This window comes from Heterodontus francisci, chromosome 30, assembly GCF_036365525.1.
Source record: "Heterodontus francisci isolate sHetFra1 chromosome 30, sHetFra1.hap1, whole genome shotgun sequence".
Lineage (NCBI taxonomy): Eukaryota > Metazoa > Chordata > Chondrichthyes > Heterodontiformes > Heterodontidae > Heterodontus > Heterodontus francisci.
Genome location: NC_090400.1, coordinates 36,149,431 through 36,170,770, shown reverse-complemented (window position 1 = coordinate 36,170,770; position 21,340 = coordinate 36,149,431). Strand labels below are relative to the sequence as shown.

General features: G+C 38.8%; 1 protein-coding gene across 7 annotated transcripts in view; it reads right to left on the bottom strand.

The window, feature by feature from the left end:
- Positions 1-21,340, bottom strand: part of kiaa0753 (KIAA0753 ortholog) — a 58,418-nt gene that overhangs the window by 11,028 nt on the left and 26,050 nt on the right. For 4 of the 7 annotated variants that reach the window (XM_068010369.1, XM_068010372.1, XM_068010373.1 and 1 more), the window contains 10 exons: positions 19,191-19,414; positions 17,683-17,834; positions 17,215-17,343; positions 16,028-16,117; positions 15,677-15,764; positions 12,585-12,668; positions 11,014-11,184; positions 8,819-8,900; positions 2,828-2,948; positions 2-223 (listed from right to left, as the gene is read on the bottom strand). In XM_068010369.1, coding sequence (XP_067866470.1) covers positions 2-223; positions 2,828-2,948; positions 8,819-8,900; positions 11,014-11,184; positions 12,585-12,668; positions 15,677-15,764; positions 16,028-16,117; positions 17,215-17,343; positions 17,683-17,834; positions 19,191-19,414 — 1,363 coding nt within the window. Of the gene's footprint in view, position 1; positions 224-2,827; positions 2,949-8,818; positions 8,901-11,013; positions 11,185-12,584; positions 12,669-15,676; positions 15,765-16,027; positions 16,118-17,214; positions 17,344-17,682; positions 17,835-19,190; positions 19,415-21,340 lie in introns of those variants that run through there. The other 3 variants (XM_068010371.1, XM_068010375.1, XM_068010376.1) reach the window with 3 other exon arrangements.

Below are 21,340 nucleotides of genomic sequence, written 5' to 3'. Positions count from 1 at the left end.
CCTTTCAGTAATTAACCATGGGTTGAAGTTCCCTACAACTTCATGTGAAATCATTTTGAGATGCTGGTGAAATATCTCATGATAGTTAAGTATATTTTGAACCATTTTTTGCGGTATAGAGAGTGCAATACCACTCTGCTTTTTCATGGATAACTTCTGGGCCAAAGGTTCCAACACTGAAGCAGGCTCTGGCTTTCCACTCCATTCCAAGTCCTCAGCAGAGCTGAATTAAAACAACATTAAAAAAGTTATGACAGTATCACGTTTATTTTCATTAAAGCAACCTTAAACGTATTCTTGACCATAATTTGTAACTGACAGGAAAGGTCAGAAATTCAAAGATTTCTCATTGTAACATATTTATGATGATTACTCACAGAATATTAAACAATTTGCTTGTCTATCACTCCATTAGGTTTCACCTACTGTTTTCTTGGCTAGACTCCCATATTTCACCCTCCACAATCTTGAACTTATCCAAATCTCTGCTGCCCATACCTAACTTGCAGCAAGTCCTGTTCACCCATCACTCAGTGCTCGCTAATCTACATCGACTTCCAATTCGACAATGCCTAGATTTTTACAATCTCATCCTGGTTTCCAAATCCTCCAGCCCCACAATTAGCCAAGACCTCTACACTCTTCCAATTCTAGCATTTCAATCACTTCCCATTGGTAGCCGTGCTTTCAGCTGCCTGGGCCATAGGCTCAGGAATTCCCTCACCAAGCTTCTTGGTCTTTCTAGCTCTCTCTCCTCCTTTAAGATGCTCCCTAAAACCTAACTCTTTGGCCAAGCTTTTGAGCAACTGTGCTAATAGCTCCTTATGTGGCTCAGTGTCAAACTTTGTTTGATAACACACTAATGATGTACTTTGCGGCATTTTACTGCATTAACAACGGCAAATAAATGCAAGTTGCTGGTGTATTATTGCTGCTATAAATACTTTGTATTCAGGCAGTATGCTGTATGATTGCTGCATGCTTTATGGAATTAAAAAATATTTTATGTACAGCAAGTGAAAATTATGCAATTTTTTTCTACTTATATTGTGTTGAAGAGCTGAATATTTGTAGTAGCACAGCCTCACACATCTAATACAGTCCCACAAAAGGTTTTCCAGAAGGGTCATTAGAGCTTTAAAGGCATCGCTGGATCACGGCATTATAAAATTGGCCCCACCAGAGTTGATCGTCCCATTGCATCTCACTTTCTAGATTCTGTGTTAGGAGCTTTGGGAAGCAGTGGAATCAGATACTAGGTTCCAATTGTGGTTCAGCCAGAATGGCACCAAGGGTAGAGTCAAACCCAACTTATGGCAAAACTGCTGTCACCCTTGTCTAAAGAATGGGGCCCATATTTACACAAACACTTGAATGAAACATGGAATTAGTATAATGTTTTAACTCCATAAATCAGAGATAAAAGGGATTGACGAAATAAATTTGCAAAGAACGGTTTTGTATGTCGTACTGAACAATGTCTTTAAAAAGCCAGTTTTAATTGGCATTCTAGCCAAATTTATCCAATGTGGTTTTTTTTAAGCGACACTTGTCAAGGACTTTGACTGCAGTTATCTACCACTTTTGCACTGATGCAAATTAAATTTGTATTCACATCAGGCCAGTTCACAATTAAGATCCTAAAATTTGCAGTATGAATCCAAACTTTGATCTTACAAAGGTCAGCACCATACATAAAAGTGCTGTTTCTTGAAAAGTGAAGATTAGCAATTCTATAATACAAAATTCAGTTCCACTTAAAGGTGCAAAATGTCTTTCCTCCAGGAATCCAACTTTAATTTCAATCTCAAAAGCTCAAAATGAAGTGGGGTGGGTGCTGATAATAGATTTTAGATTAGATTAGAGATACAGCACTGAAACAGGCCCTTCGGCCCACCGAGTCTGTGCCGACCAGCAACCACCCAGTTATACTAATCCTACACTAATCCCATATTCCTACCCAACATCCCCACCTGGCCCTATATTTCCCTACCACCTATCTATACTAGTGACAATTTATAAAGGCCAATTTACCTACCAACCTGCAAGTCTTTTGGCTTGTGGGAGGAAACCGGAGCACCCGGAGAAAACCCACGCAGACACAGGGAGAACTTGCAAACTCCACACAGGCAGTACCCGGAATCGAACCCGGGACCCTGGAGCTGTGAGGCGGCAGTGCTAACCACTGCCAGCTGAAGAAATTGTGGTACTGATTTTACACATGATGATTTGAAGGGTAGGATATTTGAAATACTCAATCATCAGCTTGTCTATTACGTCTGCTCCTTTGAAGCCAACCCTGTTTTCTTAACAGAATAGGGCCCAGCCTAGAGCGGATGTCAAGAGCCCTTTGAGTGAGAGATTGCCAACGACTCAAATCCCTGAAAGGAACAATAAAATTACATCTCTAAAAGAGATAGATCTGCTCATTGATAAGGATAAATTTAACAGCAATATTCTTCCTACATTTAAAAAACAGTGCTGCATATTTTTCTGGTTTCTAAGTTATTAGTTCAAGCATTCATGGGCTTCAAATAAAAAATGGTTATTTTAACTGCTTCCTTTGGAGACAAAGATAAATCTTTTCTTTGATACAGGTGGTTGTAATGATATACCAAGATGATAAATCCATGGATGATTGTAAACTTGATATTTGGGACTGATATTCAGATAAATATTAGAAATTTTGGCATTACAATAGCAAGTACAAACAGCAACTACCACTTCATTAATACTTCAGTAAATAGCATGGAGAGAAGGGGTGGGGTGGACGTTGGTTGTCACAAATAAATTACCATAATGAAGCACTGCAATATTCATAACTTACTCAGCTTCCAAAGACCTCTGAATTATTGTATCCAACATTGGTTCTCTTTGTTTAACAGTCCTGGTGATCCTGATTGGCTGTGGGGTATGTGGCTTTGTATCAATTAAGACAAACTCTCTTTCTGTAAGAACAGAAATATCAGTAGAACACTCTTCAGATACAAGCAAGTTTGTTTTCAAGACCTCAAAATAGCAGAACAGCAGGTTTTCATTTCTGCACTTCATAAATATGGGTGCCATATGTAGACATTCTAAAACTCAGTTTAGTTGTGTTGATGATCATAGCATCATACAGATAGAAATATGCATTAACCATGACAATTTTTTAAACTATGACAATATTATTGACAGTTTGTTTGAATTAAATCATCCTGGCTGTTCAAAGATTTGTTATACAAGGTGACAAGTAATATCTCCTTTTAAATTTCGATACCATAAACAACATTTTCACTACATTATCTTAGGGTTTATCTTTTAAAATACAACTACATATCTATAGAGTGCACAGCTCTGGACTCCAAATTATAAGATAGAAGCAGTGCAAAAAAGGTGCACAAAGATGATACCAGAACCAAGAGGTTATACTTTTCAGAAAGGGTTGAAAAGGTTGGGGCTCTTTCCTTTAGAAAAGAGAAGACTCAAAACCAAAAGACATCTTTAAAATTATGATGGGGTTTGATAGGGTGGGTGTGGAGAAGATATTTCCACTTGTGGGGGAGACCAAATCTATGGGCCATAAATACAAGATAGTCATTGTTGTAAATACAGCAATCAATTTGCACAGAGGAAGATCCCAAAATAACCAGATCGTCTGTTTTTAGCTGTTGGTTGAGGGATAAATATTAGCCAGAAATCCAGGAAAAACCCATGCTCTCCTTAAAAATAGTGCCATGGGATCTTTTATGTCCAACTGAGGGGGTTTCAACTGGTCATCCAATCCAAAAGATGGCATCTCTGACTGGTTAAAAGCAGAAAGGCCCCCAGTTGGGCTTTTGAACAAAAGTGTTACACAGGATGTCAGAAATAATTCTTCTACGGAATGCGGGCATCGCTGGCAAGGTCAGCATTTGTTGCCTATCCCCAATTGCCTTTGAACTGAACTGCTAGGCCATTTCAGAGGGCAGTTAAAAGTTAACCACATTGCTGTGGGTCTGGAGTCACATATAGGCCAGACCAGGTAAGGACGTTAAGATTTCCTTCCCTAAAGGACATTAGTGAACCGGATGGGTTTTTACAACAGTCGACAAAGGTTTCATGGTTACCATTAGACTAGCTTTTAATTCCAGATTTAGTAATTGAACTTAAAATTCTCCATCTGCTGTGGTCGGATTCGAATGCATGTCCCAAATCATTAGCCTAGGCCTCTGGATTACCAGTCCAGTGACATTACCACTATGCTACCGCCTCCCCGTTTAATAGCACCAGTCCTTTCAGCAAGTAAAGGGTAAATCTGTATAGGAAGGGACTTTGCATGAACTTGCAAAAGGAATAAATTGGAAAGTGAAGAGTTACTTAAAACTAGGAAGGAAGGGGACAGGGAATATTACAGCAAACAGAGAAGGCAGAACTAGAAAAGGAGGTGAATATACAAATAAATAAATTTAGCATAAAGGAAAGCAGACAGAAACAATAAAGGGAGTCGAGAAAGAAAATCAAATCGACCACCAGGATGGTGTCAGAGGACTAGAGGATTGCAATGTTGCACTCTTGTTCACAAAAGGAGAGAAGGATAAACTTGGCAATTACAGGCCTATCTTTCAGTAACAATCCAGGGTAAAAAGCGAGGGAAGTGGGGCTGTTCTTTGAAAAAGCAGGTGCAGACTTGATGGACGATATAGCCTCCTTCCGTGCTGTACTATTCTATGATTCTTGATTCTATGATAAGTAAAAAAAAGTCTGAGATAAAGGAAAAGGTGGTAACTTACATGAAAGAGTGAAGGGAAATGGGCAGTTTTAAAATCAAACAAAGAGGACAATAAAGGCCAGGAGTGTACTCTCAAATGAGATTTCCATCACTCTACCAGCAAAGTTATGATAGTGGAGCATGAGCAGTTCTGAGGAAGTTCCCAGTCAAAGTGCATGTATTAAGATGTTCAAAGCAAGGGAAATAAACTGGGGTAATTAGAAGCAATTATGCCAGGAACATATAGATTTAACAGAAACGTGGCTGCAAACTGAACGGCAGTATAAACTAAACATACTGGGTTATAATTTTTTTTTTTTAAGGAGGGATAGAATCAGAATGGTTACATCACAGATGGAGGCCATTCAGCCCATTATGCCCATGCGAGAGCAATTTAGCTAGTCCTACTTCCCCCACCCTTCCCGTTAGCCCTACAAATGTTCTCTCTTCCAGTGCTTATCCCTTTTGAAAAAGGGATGATGGAGATAGATTCAACACCCTTTCATGCAGTGCATTCTAGATCCTAACCACTTGCTGCACAAAAATGTTTTTCCTCATGTCGCTTTTGCTTCTTTTGCCAATCATCTTAAATTGGTGTCCTCTGGTTCTCTAACTTTCCCCCAATGGAACAGTTTCTCTCTATCTACTCTGTCTAGACACCACAAGATTTTGAACACCTCTAACAAATCTCCTCTCAACCTTCCCTTCTCTACAGAGACCACCACCAGCTTCTCTGATCTGTCCAAATCACTGAAGTCCCTCTTCCCTGGAATCATTCCCGTAAATTTTTTCTGCACCCTCTCTAAAACCTTCTCATCCTTCCTGAAGTGCGGTGCGCAGAATTGGACACAATACTCCAGTTGAGGATGAGCCAGTGTTTTATGAATGTTCATTATAACATCCTTGTTTTTGTACTCTGTGCCTCTATTTATAAAGCCCAGGATTCTTTATGGGTTTTTAACCACTTTCTCAACCTGCCTTGCCGCCTTCAACAATTTGTTCATATATACCCCCAGATCTCTCTTCCTTTAGAATTGTATCCTGTATTTTATATTGCCTCCCCTCATTCTTCCTACCAAAATTAATCACTTCATACTTCCCTGCATTAAATTTCATCTGCCATGTGGTTGCCCATTCCACCAACCTGTCTATGCCCTCTTGAAGTTGTGAACTGTTGAACTAGTGGAAAAGATATAGAGGAACAAATCTGCAAGTGAATTACAGAGAAGTGCAAAAATTAGAAAGTAGTGACAATGGGGCCTTTATTTGTCCTAATATAGACTAGGATAGCAATAGTGTAAAGGGCAGAGAGAGGGAAAAGAGTTTCTCAAGTGTATTCAAGAGACTCTTCTTGATCAGTATGTTTCTGGCCCAACAAAGGAGATGTTGCTGGATCTAGTTCTAGGGAATGAGCTAGGTGAAGTGAATCAAGTGTCAGTAGGGGAGCACTTAGGGAACAGTAACCATAGTGCCATGAGGTTTAGGTTAGCTATGGAAAAGCACAATGAGTAAAAATAATTGGAGGAAGGCCAATTTCGGTGGGATGAGAGTGGATTTGTCTGCTATAGGTAAACTGGAATCAAAGATTGGCAGACAGAACTATAATGGAATAATAGGCTGCTTTTAAAGAGGAGATTCAGGTACAGTCAAGGTAGATTCCCATGACAGGAAAAGATCAGGCAAATCAAGTCAAAGCCTTTTGGAAGACAAAACATTTAAAGAGTAAGATGAAGCAGAAAAGGGGTGCGTATGACAGACATCAGGTTGATAATACAAGTGAGAAACAGGCTGAATATAGAAAGTTCAGAGGGGATATGCAAAAGGAAATAAGAGGCACAAGAGAATATGAAAAGAGACTGGCAATTAACGTAAAAAGGAATCCAAGTTTTTGTTAATCAGTATATAAGTAGCAAAGAGGTACGAAGAGGGGAGGTGGAGCCAATTAGGTACCAAAAAGGGGATTGACTCATGGAAGTAGAGGGCATGGCTAAACAGGAGTACTTTGCAGCTGTCTGTTCCAAGGACGCTGCTGCCAAAGTCAAAGTGAAAGAGGAGGTAGTTGAGATACTGGATGGGCTAAAAATTGATAGAGGAGGCATTCTAAAGACTGGCTATACTTAGAGTTAGCAGTCACCAGGACCGGATGGGACGCATCCAAGGATGCTGAGACAGTTCAAGAAGACAGCTCACCATGTTCTTGAGGACAAATAGGGATGGGCAATAAATGCTGGCTGAGCCACATCCCACAAATGAGTAAAAAAATAGGGTTGGAAATTACAGAAATATTATTCATAATTTTCTAATTCTCGTTAGGTACCGGGGTGGAGCCAGACAACTGGAGAATTGCAAATGTTACACCCTTGTTCAAAAATGAATTTAAGGATAAACCCAGCAACTACAGGCCAGTCAGTTTAATCACAGCGGTGGGAAAGCTTTTAGAAACAATAATCTGAGACTAAATTAACAGGTCACTTGGACAAGTGTGGATTCAGTAAGGAAAGCCAGCACAGATCTGTTAAGGGCAAATAGTATTTAACTAGCTTGATCGTTATCTCATCAAAAAAGCTCAGAGGGTTGATGAGGGTTATGTAATTATGGTTTACACTGACTTCAAAAAGGTCTGTGAAGATTAGGCAAGAAAAGAGAAGTGCTAAGGAAAGATGGCAGAATTTTAGAGTGGAAAAGAAACTAAATCAGCCATGTAACTCTTTTTAGTTCTTCCTCCCTCTGACGTGTTCTCTACCAAACATACTCTTTTTCTCTCTTGCATCCCTTCTCTGTTTTCTGCTCTGCTTCCTCATTTAGTTTTTTCCCACACCACTATATTATTTGAAATTCTCCTCCATACAGATAGTTACACTCTCAGCAAGGATATTGGTCCCAGACAGTTTTTTAAAAATTCATTCATGGGATGAGAGCATCACTAGCAAATCCAGCATTTGTTGCCCATTCCTAACTGCCCTTAAGGTGGTGAGCCGTCTTCTTGAAATGCTACAGTCCACGTGGTATAGGTACACCCACAGTGCAGTTAGGAAGGGAGTTCCAGATTTTTGACACAGCAACAGTGAAGGAACGGCAATATAGTTCAGAGTCAGGATGGTGTGTGGCTTGGGGGGAGCTAGTAGGTGGTGGAGTTCTCATACATCTGCTGCCCTTGTCCTTCTAGGTGGTAGAGGTTGCTGGTTTGGAAGGTGCTGTTGAAGGAGCCTTGGCAAGTTGCTACAGTACATCTTGTAGATGGTACACATTTCTGCCACTGTGCGCCGATGCTAGAGGGAGTGAACGTTTAAGGTAGTGGACGGGGTGCTGATCAAGCAGGCTGCTTTGTCCTGGATGTTGTTGAACTTCTTGACTGTTAGAGCTGCACCCACCTAGGCAAGTGGAGAGTATTCCATTACACTCCTGACTTGTGCCTTGTAGACAGGCTTTGGGGAGGCAGGAAGTGAGTTACTCGCCACGGAATCCCCAGCCTCTGACCTGCTCTTGTAGCCACAATGCGTATGACTTGTCCAGTTAAGTTTCTGGTCAATGGTAACCCCCAGCATGTTGCATCAGGTAATGAGGATTATCCTTACACATTTTCAGATGAAAAGCCCATCAATCCAGAGCGGCTCCCCAGATTATATGCAAAGCTTATTTACCTTTGTAAATATGCTATGTGAGGGGATCAAACATTTATTTAGTTGCCTGACATTGGTAAGGAATACTATTTTTCCAGAAACAAAGTGACAAATTACTTCACTGTCTCTAGTGAGCTCTCTTACAAATGCCTTTTCAAATATTCTTAATGGAGAAAATGTATGTTCTCTTATTTTCAACCTCTTTCCACTCTGAGCCAAAGGAGAGCTGAATAAAACAGTACATTTAAAGAAAGATAGCATGCTAATCATTTTTTATGGTACTTCTGACCCCGAAACAGATATTTAATAAAAGCAGTTTGATACCAAGAATTTAGAAACAACTGCAATTATCTAAATTCTCCTGATTATGCCTCTTCTCCACAGGCCAAGTTAGCAACTAAAGATTACAACTACTCAAAGCCCAAACTACTCAAGAACACACGAGATTCACAACTCTGTGGTAAATTACCTTGCTTTTCTTCCTCAGCCCAGAAATCAGGATCAGCATATTCAATCTGGCAAACTCTTCTGCGAACTGCCTCTTGATACCTCTGGCAATTTATTGAAGTAAAATAGTGAAAAGAAACTACTGATGTCAATTAGTCCACACTGTCGATCTTTTAAAGTATTCTAACATTAAAATTATTGTAAAATAATTGTAAAATTATTAGCTTCTCATGCAAATTTTTTTTATCAGCAATTTTATGATTTTCTGTTTGAAAGCAATGTCATAGTATGTGTTTTTCCTCTAACTATGAGAATTTAAATAGATGCAATACTATTTCAGATGATTCAATGTAATTTCTCATGCTCCAATCAAAATAATACTGTGAATTGCATTAGTTTACAAAACAGAAGTTTAATTAAAAGCACTGTGACGCAAATGGATCCACGTCAGGAAGATTCTCACATAATAAATTTAAAAACAAACAATGCGAGATCAAATAAAATGGTTACTGATTTATGCAACAGAATATATCACGTCCATAATGTGTTATCTGCGGGGGATGGTGTTACTTAAATAGATGAAAAATGATTGCATGGGCTCATTTTAAATGAAGGTTAACTTGAGATATTATTGGCTGGAGGTTTCGGTCACTGGGCTTTGCAGCATGCAATTCTCCTGCGCATTAAACTGAATGGGGTGAGGGATTGGGGGTGAGGTGGAGGAAGTCCTGGCCAGCTAGTGCACCAGTGGAAAACCTTGGCCATTCTATTCAGAGTTGTGATGATACAGGATTACTCAAAGATACAGCAACTCTGATTCTTCAAATGAAGTTGCCCTCCACATAATTGTGTGGATAATAATCTCAAGCATAAATGGCTTAAAGTGGATGTGAAAACACAGTTTGCTACTCAGTGTATTGATGCTCCAATATTCAATATGCTGTATCACGTATAGTTGGACATGAGTCAGACCCCTTTCCCATGAGAAAGGAAGAAAAAATTCATCAAAAAAAAAGTTTGCTTGAAATACTTTCATTCACCTACTAGTAGTCAAGTTAAGAACAGCATTGGCAAGAACAGGTCATCTGATTATCCTGCTAACTAGGAATGATGCAAGATACAAGGGACAGCAAAAAAAAATTTGTTTTCCGCAAAAGGGATTAAAATACAATTAGACAAACAAAACCCAACATGCCAATATCTTGGACCATGGAATGAGGACAATGTATTTCCCAATCTTAGCTGAGCCACCAAGCAAAGGGTAAGCATTTCTGCCACAGGTAGAATGGGAGGAATATCCCAGTCTGCTCTTGAACATATAAGCTGCTAGTATAAGAGTGCTAATGGCAAAGGTCCAGAAGTAGAATTCTATTTCTCTTAATAATGAAACAGTTTGTCATGCAGAATGTGGATCCTAGGAATAGGGATCTTAAAAAGATTAATATAAACTGAAAGGCAACAGCCTGGCTGTAAAGATGGTGAAAGCATCAGTGTTCACCTTCATTACAACTGTGGAACTGACAGCAACTTCTGGTGGCCCCACACATGCAGTTAAAATGCAAAAATCCGGAGCTTACTGTTGGTTGTCACCTGCTCCTCCGCAAAGTACACTGTTGAAGTTCCCGCAAATAGAATCTTTAGAAATCACTCGAATTGACATGAACTTTCATTTTTTATGCTCTAATCTCCCTGTTAAAACTCCCCTGAAAAAGTTGCAGTGTTGAATGAGGTGTAACTTAACAGCCTATCAAGTCATAATTATTGCTGAACTACCTCTCTGACCTTGTAAAACTAATTTTATATTTGTGGATCAAATGTTTCCAATATGAATTTAAAAATTCCATTAGTTTTTAATGTAATAAAAATGTAATGTTTATGATATCTCAGCTTCTACCTTAATTACATATGTATGTCTCAATTTTAATTTTTATCTCTGTAAAATGACACAAAAGTGAAGGATAATCAGTTTTTAATTCCTGGTTTGCTGTGTGAGAATTCTTCAATGTGATTGGCTGCTTAGTCTGCTTAATGATATCACTGTTGCTGGACACTAGAGATTCCCTACAGCTGGCACCGCAATCAAATTTAAACGTTGGAAAAGGTGAAATCTATGCCACAGATATCATTAGATCTTTGTGGGTAGCTTTCTTTGAAGTCAGCGGCAAGCGCCATTACTTTGTTGCAGACTGTAAAATCCAGACCATCACATATACTTACTTCCATCTCCTCCATTCTCTGTAGCATGTTCTCTAGTGTGGGGCCATCTTGCATCAGCAAAGCTTCTGAATGAACTTTTGCATTTAGCTCCAGATTCAATAATTCTTGTGCTGTATCCTCCAGCAGCTCATCTAATAGTTTTTCACCAAGAAGGTCTGCACTAGCTGCAGCCTGTAAGAATGTAATAAATACAATTCTGTTTTTATAATTAACACATGTAGGCACATTCTTACAGCAGAGTGGAAAGAATAAATTCTCTGGTCAATAATTGGATATAGTTAGGATTGCTGTGCTTTTACAGGGAGGATACCAGCTAAAATAATTGTAAGCATTTAAAAGTGGAGCAATTCATTGCCAAATCTCTCACACGACCAGAATCTGTCAACGCAATGACTCTTGTGCCAGATTAGACTGCAGGGGTTACGGAAATAAGCTGAATATGGTCACAAAACACTTCCACCATCACACTTTGTTGATTTGAGTCAGAAGTAAAAAAGGCATGACATTCGAGGGGGAGACGGCGGCATAGTGGCAATGTAATGGAACTAGTAATCCAGGAGCTCAGGCTAAGCCATGGGAACATGGGTTTAAATCCCACCATAATAACTGGTGAAATTTAAATTCAATTCATTAATAAATACAATTAATTAAAAAAATCTGAAATTGAAAGCTAGTCTCAGTAATGGTGCCATGAAACTATCATTGACTGTCATAAAAACTCATTTGGTGCACTAATGTCCTTTAGGGAAGAAAATCTGCCATCCTTACCTGGTCTGGCCTATATGCGACTCCAGACCCACAGCAATGTGGTTGACTCTCAACTGCCCTCTGCAAGTAGCAAGCCACTCAGTTCAAGGGCAATTAGGAATGGATAATAAATGCTGGCCTTGGCAGTGACTCCCACATCCCATGAAAAGAATTTTAAAAATTCACCCCAGCACCCTGAGAGAAATTTACTTTGTGAGCCCCTTGCCTGTATCTTTAATAGGCTGTTACAGTCACAGACTGATCCTTTCTATTGGACGAATGCTCAAAGTTCCAATTTTTTTTTTCTTTAAAAAGGTAACAAGACAGAACCAGGGAACTATTGGCCTGTTAATATGTTACAAGTAAAATGCTTGAAAGGGTTGTAAGTGATGGAGAAAAGTTGGAAGAGGTCCCTTGTTTGCCTGGATTTTCAGAAAGCGTAAAGGTTACTCTACAAGATAGAATCTTATGAATTGACTGGTGCTGGTAGGCCGAAATCTTTATTATGAATGCACACGAAGAGAGTTGGTGGTGATAAAAACAAACACAGAAAGATATACTTAAACATAAGGGAATTTTTAAAAAACATGTGAAAGAACAAAAATTCCCTCAGCCAAGTTGTTGTCATTCTCAAATCTGAAAATGTTTTGATAAATTTATTTCAATATTTTATTGAGTTATGATCAACACAAAACATTTGACAAACTTAAATTTTACTTTTCTAAGGCAGGTAGCTAGACAATATATTTGTCCAGTTCAAATTCTATATTAATTAACACCAACTTGGATGTGAAACACTATCACTTGTTTATAAATTTATTTACCTTTTCAGCAACTTGTAATGACAGCTGCTGTTGGAGTGAAGTGTCTTTGATTCGAGTTCTCTTCTCCCAAGAATCACTTATAATCTATTGAGTTGAAAGAACCTGCATTTATATAGTGCCTTATCAGATATTCAGGCTAAGTCAAAGTACTTCACAACCAATGTTTCAAATGCAGTCACTCTTGTATATATAGCAAATGTTGCAGCTAATTTAGGCACATTGTTTTATTTGTCCTTTGTTGGCCTCCTAGGCTGACAATCATGTGAGGACCTTAAATCTCATCAGTACGTCAATAACAGATTATTTGCAGTATTATTTTGAAGTCTAAGTGGCTATAGTGCAAAAATAGGCATTAATCCAAGAAATTTGCAATCTCCACAGACTGCAACGGAGCAGTGAGTGACATAAAACCACCTTTGAATGGCATAATCGAGTGCATCAGTGGAGAAGCAAAAATGTCTCAGCAAATTACAACGCAACATAACAAATGGAATAGCTCACTCCACTATTTCCTGGTACTTTTATGTTTCTGTAATTGCACTCATTAATGAGTCATTACTACGGCTCAAGTTTCCAGCAACTTCCGGCCCATAATATTAATAAGCAACCATGGCCCACATTTTTCTGTCAAAGTAACAACAAGCTAACAGTGCTCACCATTATTTATGTATAAATGGTATAGCAATTTCAGGCAAACAGTAGATGTGCAGTTAAGCTCAAAATAAACAAAAATTGCAGTCCAAGACGCACCACGCTGTCATTAGGTTCGCAAAAACAGCATCACTGTCTGCCTCACCACTGAATTACCTTGAATTCCTTTCAAACTGCTATATTTTCAAATGAAACTCACCAAAAGTGAGGTCTTGTTCATTCCAGTCCAAGTATCCTTTAAATGGCAAGTGTTAATTACTGCCAATCAACCTCTGTGGCACTGACAACTATGGAGTCTCAGTCCTTCCAGGTTTTAATTGTTAGAGATTTTAAAAATGCAAGTTACTTTTTCATTTTCTTTTTCTCTCTCAATCCAACCTTTCATTCCCTCTCCATATCTCTTTCTGTACCCAATTAGACATTGAATTCACCCACTCTTAATTTACACTTCTTTCTTAGTCCTCGTGCTGTTACTTTCACAATCAGTTAATCTGGTTCATTAGAGAAATACACAGTATCTTGTCCTGTTCACTCAGGTCCCAAGTGCCCCATTTATCTCAATGTGAATTTATCAGCTCCCACTTTCAGCAACTCGTCATGCAAAAAGTTTCAAACCAAAACATGCAAAGGCAAGTCTAACTACTGCCAGACACAGTTAGATGCCATACTACAGCAAAAATTCAGCCCTATATTTTTCCTACTGTTAGATGACAGAGCAAAGGAAAAAGAGCACTACAATTTCAGTGGCGCTATCTAGAATCTCAAGACGTAAGCAAAAGAATCATGGAATCATACAAGTAAAACAGCAGCAGCAAATTAAAGAGCCAATCATTTCTTCCATGGAAGCAATTCTGACTGCCCATTGAATAGAATGTGGAATTCTTAACTAAGTGAAAGCAGCTCCTGAAATCAATAACATACAGCCAATTGAACAGCCTGTTCTTCGGAATATAATAAGCAGTGTTTTTAAAAAAATTAAATTGGTCTTACAGGGGTACCCACCAGATCAAAGTCATTATTCGAGAGACTCTCAGATAAGGTCCTTTGAAATCAACCTCCACAACACGAATATTCAGACTTGTCAGATCTCACTTCCTTGTACAAGACGCAAGTTTTATATTTTTAAACTTTAAAAAGTAACAAAAAGTGACTCTTTTGATGCATTTCATTTTAAACAGGAACCAGCTCCCTATATTTATATGTCTGTAATCTGTATTACCTTATTTGATCATAAACCTCACATGTAACATCTATCTAATATTGCCAATCTAGCAACCTCGTCAGTACAACTGTTTAGGTGTCCTGCAAAAGACATAAATCGGATATAATACCACCAGCAGAAATCAAGACCAGAATTTTATGCCACCCTAGCGAGCCGGATGGTGGCGTAAAATTGAGCGGGAAGCTCTGGGAGGCCTTCCCAGCCTGCTCCCGCCTCCGCCCCACTTTACGTGGGCCGGTGGGGGGGGGGGGGGCAGGGGCAGGGGAACGGACTGCCTGCCCAGGCCAATCAAGGCCCTTAAGTGGCCACTTAATGGCCACTTAAGGGCCTTCGCCCACCTCCACGGGTATTTCACTCAGCCTCACAGCTCCAGCGACCCAGGTTCGGTTCTGGGTTCTTCCTGTGACCACATGGGTTTCCTCCCACATGCCAAAGACTTGCGGGTTGATAGGTAAAGTGGTCATTGTAAAAATTGCCCCTAGTGTAGGTAGGTGGTAGGAGACTTGAGGGAGATGCGAGAGGGAAAATGGGATTAATGTAGGATTAGCATAACTGGGTCGTTGATGATTGGCGCAGACTCGGTGGGCCTGTTTCAATGCTGTATCTCTCTGACTCTAAACAGGTGTCCGGGAGACGTGAAAGGCCGCCCAGTGATACTTGGCAGCCTCCCAGCGCACCAGGGGGAGGGGGCCCTGACAATCGGATGCAACAGGGTGCCCAATTGAGGGCCGCACCCGCTTCCCCAACCACCCTCACGACCTGAGACACCCCCCCACTTCCCAGCAAACAACCACCCTTGCCTTGCCTGATGCGACCGATCTCCCCGGCAAGGCAACCCTTACACAGCTTCAGTCATGGCTCCATGTCCTCGGCTGGGATGCAATGATTGGCCGGCAACTCAACAAGGCAGGACGTTCTCACTCAAGCGGGTGGAATCCCTGCCTCGGAACAATTAAAGCCCAGGGACCCATAAAATGTGGGTCAGATCCCCGGGTTGGGCGGAAGCGGGTTTGCCACCGACTTTTACGTCGGTGGCCAGCTCCCATCCGCCTGGCGCAAAATCCAGCCCCAAATGCTAGACTCAAAATTGCACGAGCATTTTAACAGAAAATAATGAATAGGGTGGTTGTGAATTCAGAACATACAAGATTTAAAAAAAAAAAATCTGATTATTCAGACTTTAATCAACTCAGCTTTGGAGGTATTCTTTATTTGATACCTGTGCTTTGTCCAACAAGGGTTGAAGCTTCTCACGAATTTCCTCCTCTGCTTTTACAATCCATTTGCTGGGGGATCCAGCTTCAGATCTAACAAATAATATTTATTTAAATAAATATTTTTAGATCATAGTCTCACTTTATAGTCGTAATATTTTAATTATTCCCTTCAAAACTACATGTTGGGAAGCTACAAATCAAATTTGTAATTGAGTACATGAATAAAATGCATCATCTCCCTTTGTTATAAATTAAGTCCCTGGTGCTTAGTATAAATCAACAAGGATCCAGTGATGGCTTCCTATGCAATTTATTAATAGCTATATAAAAATTAGAAGTTACAGAAATTGTACCTCATTTTCTTTATTCGGTCCATTTCTTGTATGCAGAGTTCATTGTGCTCCCTCAACCTGCGGGCAGTCTCAGAATCAAGCCAAGCTAACCTAAAATTAGTTTTCAAAAATAAGATACATTAAATGTACATGATATTTAAATAGCATTTAGTAGCAGTCTCTACTCCCAAGAATTAGACTCTGCTGTCCAACATGTACCCTTGGACTGAAATTGTATTGTGGCTTCCAAAGAACAAATCAGAGTAGGAAATAGTTTCTACTATTTAATGTAACATTTTTTGATAATTGATACCAGTTGGAAATACAACAGACACTACTGTTTGCTGACTTCATAAACACTGATTATAGCACACAAAAATTAATTTTGAAAGCTCTCTCTGGCAGATTATTATGGCATTGGAAAGAAAATTAGTACAGAATCTCCATCATTTCAGCTCTATCCTCACTGATCCATGTTCTATGTTGCATTTTTTTTTAAATAACAATCTTCAACCTAAAAGTAATAGTGTTGGAGAATGTAACAGCTCCCAGGCCAGTGACATGGCTAGATGTAGAGTAAAACTCCCTCTACCATTCCTCAGCCTAGAAAAGAACACTACGATATTTTTCCATTTTCTCACAGTTGCAGTGTTCAGACTGCCAAATTAGAGGCAGTTCAGTGCTATGGGCCCATGAACAGTATGAACTATATAATGCAACTGCTCAAAACTAATTCCAAATAGAAACATCATACAAACAGACAAGATACTTCCAGTGTAATCAGTTTGATTGGAATCAAACCAAGTGATGAAAGACCCAAATCTAACCCACTGCATTATCCAGTTCCTCGTTCCCGGCTACATTTCTCAAATAAACTGGTCCAAACATAATAATTTTCTAAACAAATTTTTAATGCATCTTTCAAGATATCACCCAGAATATCACCTTAATTTAAACTGCAGGAGCAGAACAAGTTCAAACTAGCAAAGGGTAATTTTAGGATTGATCAGAAAATTCTTCATACAGAATGAACACCACGTAGAAAATGATAAAGTAATGGAAGCAAAATCCCTGGAACCATTTGAGAAAGAACAGAATATTACAATTGAAGAGCATTAGAATTTCCTTGAATGAAGTAAAATGGGCCAAATGGCCTTCCTCATTTGTAATTATCTTGTGATCAAAACCACTGAAATCAGCGCTTCTACCTAATTGCTTCAGTCTTAGCAGCTTCTTGTCGTTCTTGTTCCATTTCCTTTAGCAAGCTGGTGGGACTTCTGTCTGCAGGTTTAGGTTTGTGGCATTCCAATCTTGTTTTCTGTTTTTTCCATGGAACTCTAAGGAATTATAAACACTTATATTCTAGTCATTCACTAAGTGTTGTGAAGAATAATTTGTCGAATCCAACAATAGCACAGGCCAAATTTATATTTCACTGCTGTGACCAGAATAAAAGCAATCATATATTCGTATTAACAAAATACTGCATTAAGTTTATAATCATTTTCTTTCAAATAACTAAGATTTAATTTTTGTTCTTTTTATCTGCATAGAAAACAGGACAACTTAAAGATATCTATACAGCTGAAATACACATGTTCTGTTATATCATTGATGCAATATAACAAATAACAATTGTTATCAGAAAATTTGCACATTGCTCCAAGGTTACTTGCCGTTTAGAAGATGCTAGAGGGGAAGTGGAGTGTCCTGGAATCCAGGGAGGTCTGCTTTCTTTAGGTTGTCCCTGATTTTTCTTTAGTTCTGAAGATACAGTAGCTTTCTGAAAGCAGGCTTGCAGTGCAAGAGTCTTCTGTCCTCTTTGCTGCTAAATTTCATCCCATGAAAAGAAAAATAAACATGAATGGTAATGGACTGAATTACTTTACCTTTCAATATAATCAACAGATTCAATGAAATAGCAAGGAAAATTCTAAAACTGCAGTATAAGGATAGATTTTCAGAGCCAGCAACATACCTTGGAGTCATTCACAGTAATCTCTAAAGACCTAGGTACACTGCACATATTGGTTTGAAACCAATACCCGTTTACAAAGGTGTAAAAGCTGGCAATGCTGAGTTGCATTGGTGCCTCTAGGTTTGCTTGTGGTCAGACACGCACATAACTCTGCTCACTTACATCCAAATGTTGGATGCATTTTTTAAATGTTAACAGCTGGTTCTTTACAAACATTAAATAAAGTTCAAAAATGAAATTTTGAAACCTTGCTTCACACTGCCAAAACAGTGTGAGATTATCTTCCAGAATTCAATTTCATTGGCTTCATTCCCAAGTTACATTACATTTCTTGTGCTGCTGTGAAGCAGTTTCAGACCTACTCCAGACATGAAGTATAACTGAAACAAAAACAAGAAATGCTGGAATCACTCAGCAGGTCTGGCAGCATCTGTGGAAAGAGAAGCAGAGTTAACGTTTCGGGTCAGTGACCCTTCTTCGGAACTGACAAATATGGCATCTGAGCAGGACAAACAGCAGGGAGGCTCTTCAATCAGATTGAGGAATCCTGAATAAGACACTCCGACTGAAAAGCAGAAAGTAAACCAAACAGGAAATATAAAATTGCATTTAAATCATTGCACAGGAAGCAAAATAAAGATTACAACATATATGTGCGAGTAAGGGATAAGAGGAAAAAAAGCTATAAAAAAGATATTTTTTTTTTTAAAAAGCTGCAATAATTTTTTTTCTGATGGAATGCAACTCCACACTTGCAAAATTATTTTTTTGGGGCCAGATGTTGTTCAGCAATAATCACATATCTACCCTGTTAAAAACACCGCTACCCCTGATTGCACAAGCTCCAATATTTTCATCTGTTTTTTGTGCCAGACTCGTGCTTAATTTACCCCAAGTTCACACCATTACAGTGATCTCTGTGCATCAACAAAGACTGTAACAGCGCAGCCTGTGGAGGAACAAAGCATCAGTGAAAGCAACTTCCAGATTTTCACATTTAATTGCACATGTGCTGAAGCCAGAAGTTACTGTCAGTTTTATTCTGTAAAATCAGGGACGCCGACAGCCTTGCTACAATCAGTACAACAAAATCTGGGCCATAATATTAGTACTGAGCATGCTTATGGTTTTAATAATTGAAGAAAGCACCAAAATGAGCCACCCTCATAAGAAAATATCACAATACAATCAGTGTGCACAACTTACGTATGACCTGTAAGGCAGCAGCACTCCTTTCTTAGTTGCTTTTTTTTCTGTAACAGATTTTTTCAAGGCTCCAACCCGCTGTAAGGCCTCTAACCCAGCACTCAGCACAGCATTCCTATCAGGAGTTGAAGGGCCTTCCTCCTGCTCTTGTTCCTGATGGGCAGACAGGGACTCTCTACTGCATTGCTGGAATCTGGGAGATTCAGCAACATGGCAACTTTCATCTGTGCATAAAACACATTTTGTTAAAGGGTGCATGAATAAATTTATCTTTTTGTTCTGTAAAATTAATAATTTAATAGCATTTAAAATATTTTCACATGTACCAAAGAAATACTTTCTGCTTTTTTTTTAAACCAAATTCTACACATGAAAGAACATTGTATATTACTTTTCAAGTACAAGTCAGTATCACTTACATTCAGAAAAAGTACCTGCACAATTTATTGTGGCAAACAAACCAAGTTACTAAGTTCTCTCAATTAACAGTATAGTACATCTTCGATTATATATAAACGAACCTATAATCAGATTATAAAAGCAGATCAACATCCACCTCTCTACATCAGCAAGAACGGTTACATGACACATGCGAGAGAAAAAGACAAATATCTTGGCTGTACATTTGTGCAGCCATTTTTCATACTTTGTGTACAATGGTTCGGTGCTGCATTTTGTACAGGTTTTTGAGTGAAGTACATACTTTGTTGATATAAAAGTAAAATATACAACTCAACTTGGAATTGAAGACTTAAAATACACAACACCTTTAAAAAGTGACACAAACAATAAAATAAAAAGCTATTTTTCCAACCATTTTACATGCATAATACGAATAAGGTACAGGAGGATTCTGTGACCACAGCTTAATAATACAATATTCAGTTAGACATTTTTAGTAATGGAAAAAATAACCTAACATTAGGGGCATGATACAAACCAACAGGATAGGTCAATAAGCTCTGTAGGATGATAAAGGGTTTGTGAAGGCAGGATAGTTATTTAATTAGGAGACTTCAATCAACCAAATTGGAAGAAAACCCAAGTAGTTTAGAGGCAGAGGTGACAAATGCAACATAAAATAGCAAGGAAACCACAAGAGGCAATGCCTGCCTTGGCCTGGTCTTGGTTAACGACTCTCAGAAAAATACATACCTAGAATCAACACGTGCAGACTAAAGACGCAAGACATTAAATGAATCAAATTAAAGAAAGAAAAATTATTTCTAAAAATCCTGAAGAAAAAGGGAAAGGTTTCACTGTGGCAAATATTGGAACATGCAGACACATGCAAAAGGCTGCTCAGAAGAGCCAAATAATCCCAGAAAAATGCAGAAGTGCAGTAACAAAACATAATAAAAATCTTTTCAACAGTACAAAATTAAGATGGCAGTCAGAGACGAGATCATAAAAACTTACAAAGAAACTAGAATATGAGGACTAGTACAATATCAGGTGTCAAATTGAGAATTATCTGTACAATAACCTAATAATTAGCATGGTTTCAGAAGTGAAGACCCTGCTTGGCAATCCTCCTCGTCTTCTTTGAAGAAATGACAACCCAAATGGATTGTGATTGTACATACTGTACCTACGCCTCCAAAAGATATCTGACAAAGTTCCCAACAAAAAGCTCTATCTAAGATCAAAGCTGTGGGGATTGTGGTGAATCTCAAGAATGAACAAGAAGTTGGCTAAAGGGTACAAAACAACAGAGGTCCTTGTTAGGAGGGTGGAAAGTAGTAGAGTGGAGTTTAACAGGGGTCCACTACTCTTTCCAATTTACAGCACTCAGTCATTCAGAAACTCGATGCAAATTATTCTGATTTCTACATGATACCATATTAGGAGGGGGCAGTGGAATTTAAGCAGGCAGCTCAGATATTGCAGAATGTGTTAGACAAGATATGTAGGTCAGATCAATGGCAGGTGAAAATTAATGTTGATAGGTGTAAAATACTACAGATAACAAGAAAAATGGGAAACACACATACTCCATGAATGGTATTAAAATAGCTAAGGAAGAAATTGAAAGAAACCTGTGAGTCTCAGTAAACTTGAGCTTCATTGTGTCCAATTAATGCAGAGCAGCAATCAATAAAAAATCAATAGAATGCTTAACTATGACAAAAACAGTAGAACATAAGTTA